General features: G+C 37.7%; 1 protein-coding gene across 6 annotated transcripts in view; it reads left to right on the top strand.

Moving 5' to 3' along the window:
• LOC120426464 (monocarboxylate transporter 12-like) overlaps positions 1-12,392 on the top strand; it is a 362,289-nt gene that overhangs the window by 317,311 nt on the left and 32,586 nt on the right. For 2 of the 6 annotated variants that reach the window (XM_052706459.1, XM_052706460.1), the window contains exon 2: positions 3,092-3,715. The exons of the other annotated variants lie outside the window; for them this stretch is intronic. In XM_052706459.1, coding sequence (XP_052562419.1) covers positions 3,220-3,715 — 496 coding nt within the window. In that variant the 5' untranslated portion in view covers positions 3,092-3,219. The remainder of the gene's footprint in view (positions 1-3,091; positions 3,716-12,392) is intronic. 6 annotated transcript variants of the gene reach the window in all.

Genomic DNA, 12,392 nt, shown 5'->3' with positions numbered 1-12,392 from the left:
CAAGACTAACATTTTTAAAGGGCCAAACATACAATATTACGCCGAAAAACTGTAAATATTTTGCTCAAATCCTACTTTCGGTGGCTTTATCTTAAAAACGGAGCCTGTATCAAAAAAAATTGTAAAGTACTTTTCGATTGCATATTCCATTTTACTTAAAAAGATATGCTTATTTTTTGTATACGATTTCGATTTATTTTTTCAAAAATCTCTATTTTTCAAAAATGCATAACTCGGCGGCAGATCTTTTGACCTTACTTAACTTTGGATCCAAAGTTCTGGGTTTTGTTCTCAAAACATATCAAAAAATCATTAAATGTTATTTTCCGTGTACCTATTTTTCTGAATAGTCCTCAAAAATACTTACAACTTTGCCGAAGACACCAATTGATCAGAAAATTCTATCAAAAGTTACAGCTGCTTGAATATTTACGTACCTTCTTTGTATGGAAAGCTGCCAAAATTGTATGGAGGCTTGAATGGGTGAACCATTGACACAAAATAGCTTCTTTGGTCATAGGGAAGGCCCCACTAAGTTTGAGCCAAATTAAAAAATACAAATAAAATTCATTTCCGGTTTCGGTAGAGAATTGCTCAAGTATGATTGCACTTTTTTCATAATTTCACTGCCGGCCAGCTGGTATTGGATTGGAAAACAGCCGCACACTGTTTTTTAGGAATTCAAGAAATGATAAAAATAAAATGATGAAAAAGTATTATTTATAGTCATTCCTAAACATAAAGCGAATAGATGTGTCCTAATGTTATTTAAGAATTAGTTGAGTTGTTTATCCGCATCCCATTTAATCGATGCACAACATGGCGCATTAGGGTGTAATAACAAAATCGATTTTCCAGCACAGCAATTTTTCAGTTCCTTTTGGGGTCCTAAACAATTCCCCAAAGTTTGAGAAAGATTGGTTAAGTCCTCACATTGCGCAAAGCGATTCAATTTTTTTATCAATTTGTATGGGAAAACTCATTTTTGTAAATTTTGATCTTTAAAAAAATACTTTTTACGCGATATCAAAACCGGACTCATATTCTGATGCTCTGGAAGGTGCTCTACAATTTTCCCGAAGAGAGTTAGGTGCTAACTTGCTCCTGAAAGGAGATACAGCGTCCTCAAAACTATTCTAAAACGTGATTTTCGAGCAAAAAGCACGTTTTAGACGAGTTTTGAACACGCTGTATCTTTTTATAGTAGCAAGTTAGCACCATATTCTCTTGAGGAAAGTTGTAGAGCACCATCCAGAACAACCGAATATGAATCCGGTTTTAATATAGCGTGAAACGTGGATTTTTAAAATATCAAAATCCAAAAAATGATTTCCCCATACAAATTTATATCGAAAATTGAATCGCTTTGCGGAAAGTGGGACCAATCAATCTCAAACTTTGGGGAGTTGTTAGGACCCCAAAAAAAATGAAAAGTTGCTGTGCTCACTAAATTTGAACAACTTTATTTTTTTCCATACAACCATATTACACCCTAATGGCGCATCCGTTGTCCGTCGGTTCTGTGAGATTTTCATGCTTTGTTGGGATGAAACAAGGCATCGTAAGTTTGCAAGAAGTAGGTACATCCTTCTCCCCAGGGGAGAGTACGCAACATCGAGTCAGCAGGACGAGACAACAACATACTTTCCAACTAAGCCTCGGATTTATCAAGATACTTTCCCGCAAATACCTTCACCACAGTATCATAGACAAGCCGACATAAAACTTGAATGCTGTATAAAAAAAAGACATTTTTCTATAAAAAAAAAATCGTTTCAGGTCTTATTGTCTATGAAAGTTCTTTATACCCGAAAGGGTGAAACTGAAACCTTTAATTTTGGTCTCGTAAACATTTTTTTTTCTCGCAAAAAAAATCCAACGTGTTGCGAAACGCACCACCGCCAGATCTGGTGACACTTTCGGAACGTGTTTTGTGCTGCGAAATCATGGTCAATGTTATTTTTAAATTAATTAAAGCCAATATTTATGAACGCCGAGACGCAACGCGTGCGCGCCTGTTCGAGACAGCGCCACGGATTAAGGTTGCTTTATGGGATTTGGCGACGCTGGACAGGCAGCATAACGAATCGGAGAACGACATTCCTGGCGGTTGTCGGGATCGTCATCGCCACGGGAGATCAAGCGGCTAAACGAAGTTGCGTAAAAAAATCAAAAAAAGGTTTATCAAAATTCAAGATATCTTTTAAATCATAGAAATTGTAAAATACTCTTCCATGACAATACATCATTCCTAAATTGAATGTATGTATAATTATAGTTTGTTTTTGGCAGAAAACACAATGCATGTCTAATGTCCATCGGATTTTCTGCTGTGTTTCAATTATTTTTTTACTAAAACCTTAAAGTTAAACTGGTTCTACTGAATCAACCACGTTTAATTCCAATTTATTACAATCACCAAATTGGCGTGAAAGGGCAACCACCAGAAGATTAATACTTGCTTAAAAGTCCTCAACCCGCAGAACCAATCTCCCACGCACCATCGTCGCGTGCACCAAATGCAATTTGTCAACGGACAGCATTCCCCTACTTCTTCTTCTGCCAAGTCCACACACAAAGTCCTGAATCAGCGAGCCACTTAGTGTTGATTACTGGAAAGTAATAAATCGGGTTAACACGACAGCCAGCGAAATTCATTTTGCTAACGCGTGTTTACGCATTTCATTGTTGAACCCTGAATGCAAACGAATTTGAATATGATTGATTAGGACATGGTCCTGGCGGTCCCGGAATGACATAGCATGAGCCATCCCCACGACGGCCATAGCTCACACACGCTCAATATGAACCACTAAAGCTCGGGGAGTTAGGTGTGAGCCAATGATTAATTGGGTGTACTTTATCAATATCCTGTAAACTCGTCGTTGGAGCAACCAATGCTCAGACAGATGTTGTTGAAAACGACTTCGGAAAGCCTTCGAGGAATGGATTCGTTGACAAATGGCCATTTCGTGAGGGCCAGTTTTGTCAAAAAAAAGGTAGAAGACGAACCACGATCAGGCGGCTTTTGGCGCCAGTAATTTATCAAACATTCATTCATTGAAAAAACTAAGCTCCACGTTCAAATCAGGCTCATATTTAAGAAAAAGTTTCAGTAACCGCAATGCCTAAGAAGAAAACAGCAGTGCAAACCATGTGCAGTTTCAAAAGTGCCATCCAAACCTAATTCCAAAAAGTGCCAAACCATCAACTTGCACCATGCGAATCCTCTTCCACAATGAGCAGTACGCAACCTACGAAGATTCCGGCGTGGCCACCAGTGCCGACGCGCACTCGCTGGTATTTGACGAGCCCAACACCCCACCTCCGAACCCCAATGGCCACGGCAAAACACCGGCCGCCGGCCCGATCGCCCTGGCTGCGGCCATCGCCATCGGAGGCACGAAGCAACATCCGGACGCTGCCACAACGCCGGACGCAGCCGCAACGACGCAACCACCACCGACGAACGCGGCTCCTTTGGCTGCGGCGGGTGGAGGATCCGCTAGTGGCCAACAGAGGGCTTCCAGTCGGATGTCAAACACCAGCACCAGCACGATCAAGCAGCACTACTATCCAGAGGGTGGCTGGGGTTGGATCGTCATCGTGGTCGGAATAATGATCCACGTGCTGACGCACGGGTTGCAGACGTCGGCTGGGGTGCTGATTGTGGCGGCCTGTCGGAGGTACCGCATCGAAAGTATCGTCGATACAGGTGAGCTTTTCAGGATGGAGTACAGATTTAATCCCAAATATTAATACAATTTCATCATTTTATCAAAGAAAACTTCGTTTCTAAATGCAAATAAGATTTTGTATCTTTGATCAGGGTAGGTAAACCATCACCATCGCACTATCATTGATGCATATTTCGGTGCGTTCCTCGTCTCTTAAAATTTCTCTTCTCTTTCGCAGCCGAGTGATGGTCGGCTTGCTATCGCGAATATCGAATGCCCATCACATCGACGAGAAATACCCTCTCGCTGGCTCCGATGGAACTATCGTTCCAACCGGAGAGGCACGCACACGAAATTGCTGTATACATACACTGGAGCTCACGCACACAAATGAACTCATTTCTACAGGGCTTACGGGCGAGAGAATTTCACGATTGCTCTTTCTCTTGCTTTTTGAGCGAGGGGACTGGCTGTGTGAGAGATTTTTTTCCGTCGGTTTGTTCGTTGCTCGCTATTTCATCGGCGTCGTTTTCGCTTCGCTCTCTTGATGCATTTTTGGGAGAACGCCAAAAATTTGATGATTTGAGCGAGGGACGATATCTAAAAGCCCTCGCCATCGGCGAGGAAACGAGTAAATACCATCCCTGTCTTTGATAGTAGTTTAACACTGGAACACCCAACACATGTCAAACATACACGGACGCCCGGGCCTCCCAAATTAGTTGGACCAGTAACTTTAACTCACTGGTTCTCGAGCATAACTCCTTATTTTTTATTTCGCTATATATGTTTTCAAAATCCGGTGAAAATGTACCATTACCATTTTGGAAAAATTCAATGATAACATAGATTTACGGAATTTGCTTGCAGGATTTCATGAACAAGCAATTTTTATTAATTTAGGTCCAGTCCAGATCCGATTTTTCGAATTTCTCAGAAAAAATATCGTTTTCATATTTTGGGTCGTTGAACTCAAATATGATTTAAAGTAATTTGTAAATTTTAAATCTAAGATGGCGGCTAAAATAACGGTAACAAAACATTGAGAAAATGCATTTGGTAATGTAACAGGCAGTGACAACTCAAATTTGGCTAAAAAGTGGGTCGCAGAACCCAAATTCGATGTTAAATGTGATATTTTTGCCTTTCTTACAAAAGAAAAGTTTAAGGTTTGCTTTTGAAAAAACATTTTTTTCAGAAATTTAAAAAAAATCGTGTCCGGCGGGGAATTATCCCAGAAAAAAATCCTATTACTAATTTGAAGGTTATGATGCGCTCTTTCGATTGAGTTTTGGCCCGATCCCGGAACTCAAAGCCTGATTTTTTAGTGCTTTTTTCTGAAATACTTGGGCGATGTCTGTATCCGCTCTTAAAAATTTGTGTCTTCCATCATCGGAAAACCACTCGTAAAACCCACAATTTTTATATTTCAGATTTGTAGCCGTGCGGTCGGAGACGAACGATTTATTTTTTGATTCACAATTTTCGACCAGTAAATGTGGTCAAAGCCATTTTTAGAGTTTTTTTTGGACAATTTCACAGATAACACTAACAAATTAAAAGAATTCAGTTTCAAACAAAAAGCAATTCAAAAACATGCGCCATAAACTGCTTGGGCCCAAAATTTGAAGCTTTTCCAAAATGTATTTCCAGAGATATATTAATGTTTTTCGTCTTATTTTCACCCTATATTCCCATTAAATTTTTGTTTTTATACAGAATCATATACTGAACATCAAATTCAAAGTCCCGGCTCGTTCTCGCTCGAAAGATCGACAAGTCGTCAAGTCGAAGCATAAACGCCAGCACATTTACTAGTGCGTCCATCCCGGGAATTCCCGGGACAAAAATCCCGGGATTTTTCCAAAACCGGGAATTCCCGAATCCCGGGATTTTTCATATTTTGTCCCGGGAATTCCTGAAATTGAAAACATGTCAAATTTTGGTCTAGAAATTCAGATTTGGTTGTGGAAATTAGTAATCGATAAGCATTTTAAAGCATTAAAATTTTGTAATCGGCATATAACAGCATTAATTTGGCAGGGAAAATTGTTCAAATTTTTGTTGTAAAATTATTTAACTTTTCATCATAAACCGGCATCTGGAGCAAATCAGGACAAAAGTAACGAATTAAGACATTAAACAGCTAATTTTTTTTTTAATAATGTTCTGATTGTTTTGATTGGTTTCGATTACAGCAGGAACAGATCAAAACAATTAGTACACCGATTTCCAAATTTATTGCTCTAAAATCTCCTGTGCCTATTCAGACTGCAGTCCCGATTATCCCCAGTTGGTAGTTGGTTGGTAGTGACTTAAAGATAATTTTTTAAATATGTTTTTGAATATAAAACATAAAATTCTAAACTTATCCAAAGTGTTACATTGTCTGGTATAATTTTATTTCTTGTTGTTTTAGACACTTTCAAAGAAATTGTATAAGTTTTGTATGATATAAATGTTATATTATATGAATAAAAAAATAACTGAAATATATTCAGAATTCTGGTTTAAATAAATTCCAAAGCACATCAAAGAACTCATTTTTTATGTGTTTTTAAATTATCTACTGCTGTCCTTGTTCAGATTAAAGTGTAGCTTATCACCATCAACAGTTTTGAGCTAATTTTATGATTTAAGCTAGAAAAACGTAACAAATATAATGAAAACATAGATTTTATGACTGCTGCAAAAATTTCCCGGGATCCCGGGAATTCCCGGGATTCAAAAAATATTTTTCCCGTTTCCCGGGAAATTCAAAACTCGGGAAAATTGGACGCCCTAACATTTACGCTTGTGCGTGTTACGCTGCGCGTGAAAGTGTTCTTTCTGGCTTCTCATGATAGATCGACAAAGTGCCATATCGATACATATTTATTAAGTTAATCATAGACTGACATTAAAGACTGAGTACCCTTTTTTTCTAATCATATCAATTCAATAAGTTTTTCTTAATTAAATTTAATTATCTTGCTACCTATAATGTACTTCAACAAGGATAGGGGAACCACTGCCAAAACGCGATAAAATCCGCTAAAACTAGCGATAAAAGTCGCTAATTTCCCAGCCTGCAGAAAAATTACCTGGAATCGCTAAATTCTTTAGCTTGTTTGGAAGTCAGTCAAATTTGATCGAACCAGTGAAAACTTTTACTGATTTTGTGGAAATTTTTGGTGCTTGGAGGATCGGTTTCGCTAGAATCAGCGACTACTTTTGCTGGTTCAGGAGAAGCTTCCAGGGATTTCTGCAGAGAAAAACTTCGTCAAAAAACAATATTTAATATTTAATATTTTTTTTAATATTTAATTTTTTTATAATTGAAACAAGTTGTCCACTTTTTGCAAGCGATTTTCTCGAATCGCGGTTTTTGGTTTTGTGCCCTTATGAAATGTTTGGCTCGATTTCGAGAGTCGGATGATGGCCTATCTACAATCACTTAGTTTAGAACATCTAAGTAAAGTAGTTACTTAGGAAAGTCTGCAACTTACGTTCGTCATCCACAATCAACTTAGAAAACTTGCTGGGTTGATATACGTTGCTATGCAGTTGTTTGTTTACCTTTGATATGGAAACGTCAACTTACCGTAGATTTTGAAATTTTCCAAACCAAACGTCAGTTTCTAATTTGATTACTTTTCCATTGTAAAAACTCAGATTCATTTCCATTGATTCAAATTCCTAAGCTAAGTGAAATTTTCTAAGCTAAGTGATTGTAGATAGGCCATGATTCTACAAGTTATAGTAATATTTCTAATAAGTGAACATAATTCTGTTTGTTTTGACACGTTTGCAAAAAAAAATCCCCCTTCACTTCATGGTATTTGTTTACTTACGCGTTGGATTTGTTGATTTGATAAGCCGCCACTGTGAGAACATTAAATTTCAAGTGAGTGGTCGGTTTCCAGCGTTGCCACAAGTACAGATATTTTTGGCACAGACCAAACACTCAAACGAATTATTTTTACAGTTAAAATACACTTGAGTAGTTTTTGTAAACTGCACTAAAAAGATAAACATTTTTTGCATCTTTTTACTTGTTTAGTTTTTGATAAAAATGTTTTTCTTTAAAGTTATACTTGATTGAGTGTTTGGTATGTGCCAAAAATATCTGTACGTGTGGCAAGCCTGTCGGTTTTACTGTACTCTACCACTTCACTACAAAAATTTTGATTTTTATTTTCACTTAGCTTCAAAAGCTTGTTAAATTCCATCAAGCAACTCTAAGATGAGAATGACAACTGTTTTTTGACAACATTTTTGCAAAGAAAAATAAAATTTTTGCAGTTACCCCTTAATTTCTGCCGCAGTAGTGGAGATCTATGCATGCTGTAAACAGCGAAAAGTTTCGCTAGAATTTCTGCTGTCAAATATGTTTGCCAGTATTTAACGAAAACTAACCAGCAGAACTATGTTGCTGGATTTGATTTTCCTCAGCCGCTGGCCTCAGCGAAAAATTTCTCTAGTTTAGTAACATTTTTCGCAAATATCAGCAAAATCAAACCAGGAGAATCCTTCTGCTGATTTGGCGATGGATCCCCTTTCCATGAAAAAATGTTAGTTTGCAATTCGTTATTCACAAAATCCAAAATTAACTTCAAGTCTGCTGAAACTTTAGATATAAATTCTGTACAAATAATTAGTTGATATGATAGTTCAAAAAAACTCAAGCAAAACACATTTCACTTTAGTTAAGAGACTTGGGTCTCACCATATCCACCATATAGAATGGAACAACTTCGCCGAACACATCAACATCAGAGAGAGCGCCATCATATCTCCTAGCGACAGTAGCCCGTTGTCGGGCTACTTTGATTTAGGAGGAGCCATTCCACGTTTGAAATATGACAGCATTGCACAGTGGTCCAGATCGCAAAATTAAGTGGAAAATGGATTTTCCGAAAAATGGTGACGTTTTGGAGCTTTGGTGTCTTCAGAAGAGTTGTTGCAAATGGAAAGGGGCAACTTTTGGTTTGGTTCAAAATTAGGGTGGTTCACGATTAGGGTGATTTTGAAAATCTAACTTTTCAGGAATATTTTTGGGAATTTTTTTGTCTTCTAGAAAGTTGATGGGCTTGCCAATCCAAGCAACTTTGTCAAAGACAACAAAATTTTATCTCGTAATCTACGCCTTCTATGACCAAATTTATAAAAAGCATCTGAGCAAACCTTCAAAAATCAGTTTTTTGAACGTGGCAATTCAGGGTTAACTTTTAGAGAAAAGTGATATTCGGAGCACTTTTAGAGCTCTACAAAACAAACATTTTCATTTTTTGACATGTCAATTTGGACTTAAGGGTCAAAAGTTACAGCCATTTTAAGGTAAAAAAGATGCAAATTTAAAACTTAAATATCTCAAAATGGCGCATGCCAAATTTTGAGCACTAGGTTGCATTTGAAAGAAGAGATCTAGCACTACAAACGCTGAAAAAATCTCAGGGGTGTTTTTCTTTAAACTTGAGATATCTTCATTTGAAAAAGTCTAATTTTCAAGGGAAAACCATATGGGACCACCCTAACGAAATTCGAAAATTGTCCAAATATATGTTTTTCCATGTAATTTTGCCCGCTGAATCTGAATCTGCCCTCAGAATTGAGCCAAAATGTCAACAAATCGATTTTTGGTCATATTTTGGGTTTCCATGTAAAATTATCATTTAAACCCAAAATATGACCAAAAATCGATTTGTTGACATTTTGGCTCAATTCTGAGGGCAGATTCAGATTCAGCGGGCAAAATTACATGGAAAAACATATATTTGGACAATTTTCGAATTTCGTTAGGGTGGTCCCATATGGTTTTCCCTTGAAAATTAGACTTTTTCAAATGAAGATATCTCAAGTTTAAAGAAAAACACCCCTGAGATTTTTTCAGCGTTTGTAGTGCTAGATCTCTTCTTTCAAATGCAACCTAGTGCTCAAAATTTGGCATGCGCCATTTTGAGATATTTAAGTTTTAAATTTGCATCTTTTTTACCTTAAAATGGCTGTAACTTTTGACCCTTAAGTCCAAATTGACATGTCAAAAAATGAAAATGTTTGTTTTGTAGAGCTCTAAAAGTGCTCCGAATATCACTTTTCTCTAAAAGTTAACCCTGAATTGCCACGTTCAAAAAACTGATTTTTGAAGGTTTGCTCAGATGCTTTTTATAAATTTGGTCATAGAAAGCGTAGATTACGAGATAAAATTTTGGTGTCTTCGACAAAGTTGCTTGGATTGGCAAGCCCATCAACTTTTTAGAAGACAAAAAAATTCCCAAAAATATTCCTGAAAAGTTAGATTTTCAAAATCACCCTAATCGTGAACCACCCTAATTTTGAACCAAACCAAAAGTTGCCCCTTTCCATTTGCAACAACTCTTCTGAAGACACCAAAGCTCCAAAACGTCACCATTTTTCGGAAAATCCATTTTCCACTTAATTTTGCGATCTGGACCACTGTGCATTGGTAACACCGTTAGTTGGACGAATAAAAACGCATCCAAGGTGTCCGTTGGGAACCAAATAAAAGATGTCGTTTAAAATCCAGTCTACTGCGTTAATGGCCATCAGCGCCACGGTGTGAGCTGATGTGAGGGAAGGAGGGCAGTTAAATTTTAATGAAATTGTTTTCCACCAGCAGTTTTCCCTCTGAAGTGTGTGTGTGTGTTTTTTTTTCTCGGACTATTTGGGTGAGAGCATGGGACATAAATTGAAATGTTTTGTTCCCTCGATCAATGCGTGCAGACAATAAGTTTTTGCTTCTGTTCGTGGGGTCGTCATGGTGGTGGATATGGACCGACCCGCGCCGGGTGGCCACCCATAAATTACAGCTTTTGGACCATTTCGGGGCCTCTCGATTGCTGATGATAACGCACAAGATGGAGCAGCTTGGTTGAGGTGGAAAAACTTCTGGGTGTGGAAACAGCTTGAGTTTTATTCATAGTTGACCTTCTTCTTGGTTGATTTTGATTTTTTGAGAAGGGGGGAGGGGAGGAGAATTTGGTTCCCCGGCGATAACGTCCATCCGAAAATGTGAAATGACGTGCCCGGTTGAATGGGAATGTAATTTATGGGAACTCCCTCCCTCACAGTATCATGGCCAACTGGTGGGAGAAGTGCTGTCGTTTGCAATTTATTCGTCGACAATTTCTTGTCGGGGTTGCAACAGTTGCTTGGGAGTAAAATCAACTCCATTTCTATGGCAATATGGTAGTCACAGTCAGTCAGTGGCTTATCGGTGCGGATTTGTGTTGCCATTTTATAGGGTTAACTTTTAGCCATAAGCGGTATGCCACTTTGCCGTCGTGTATTAATGTCTAAACTAATTAACAGAAGCAGTCGTTTCAAAGTTTATCTAGGCAAATGACAAATGCAAATAGATATGGGTAATTCTCCGCCAACTCACACAGCAGTTGCCCCGACCCCTCTTCGATTTGCGTGAAACTTTGTCCTATGGGGTAACTTTTGTCCCTGATCACGAATCCGAGGTCCGTTTTTTGATATCTCGTGACGGAGGGGCGGTACGACCCCTTCCATTTTTGAACATGTGAAAAAAGAGGTGTTTTTCAATAATTTGCAGCCTGAAACGGTGATGAGATAGAAATTTGGTGTCAAAGGGACTTTTATGTAAAATTAGACGCCCGATTTGATGGCGTACTCAGAATTCCGAAAAAAACGTATTTTTCATCGAAAAAAACACTAAAAAAGTTTTAAAAATTCTCCCATTTTCCGTTACTCGACTGTAAAAAATTTTGGAACATGTTATTTTATGGGAAATTTAATGTATTTTTCGAATCTACATTGACCCAGAAGGGTCATTTTTTCATCTAGAACAAAATTTTTCATTTTAAAATTTCGTGTTTTTTCTAACTTTGCAGGGTTATTTTTTAGAGTGTAACAATGTTCTACAAAGTTGTAGAGCAGATAATTACAAAAATTTTGATATATAGACATAAGGGGTTTGCTTATAAACATCACGAGTTATCGCGATTTTACGAAAAAAAGTTTTGAAAAAGTTGGTCGTCATCGATCATGGCCATTCATGGTCACCCGCGACAGACACGGACGACGAAACAAAGAGAAACGCAAAAAGTAACTTTTTCAAAACTTTTTTTCGTAAAATCGCGATAGTTCGTGATGTTTATAAGCAAACCCCTTATGTCTATATATCAAAATTTTTGTAATTATCTGCTCTACAACTTTGTAGAACATTGTTACACTCTAAAAAATAACCCTGCAAAGTTAGAAAAAACACGAAATTTTAAAATGAAAAATTTTGTTCTAGATGAAAAAATGACCCTTCTGGGTCAATGTAGATTCGAAAAGTACATTAAATTTCCCATAAAATAACATGTTCCAAAATTTTTTACAGTCGAGTAACGGAAAATGGGAGAATTTTTAAAACTTTTTTAGTGTTTTTTTCGATGAAAAATACGTTTTTTTCGGAATTCTGAGTACGCCATCAAATCGGGCGTCTAATTTTACATAAAAGTCCCTTTGACACCAAATTTCTATCTCATCACCGTTTCAGGCTGCAAATTATTGAAAAACACCTCTTTTTTCACATGTTCAAAAATTGAAGGGGTCGTACCGCCCCTCCGTCACGAGATATCAAAAAACGGACCTCGGATTCGTGATCAGGGACAAAAGTTACCCCTTAGGACAAAGTTTCACGCAAATCGAAGAGGGGTCGGGGCAACTTTTCCCGATTTCGTGTGAGTTGGTAGAGAATTACCC

The sequence above is a fragment of the Culex pipiens genome, chromosome 1 (assembly GCF_016801865.2).
Source record: "Culex pipiens pallens isolate TS chromosome 1, TS_CPP_V2, whole genome shotgun sequence".
NCBI classification, from domain to species: Eukaryota; Metazoa; Arthropoda; class Insecta; order Diptera; family Culicidae; genus Culex; species Culex pipiens.
Note: the sequence above shows the minus strand (reverse complement) of the source record. Positions and strands in the feature narration are given on the sequence as shown.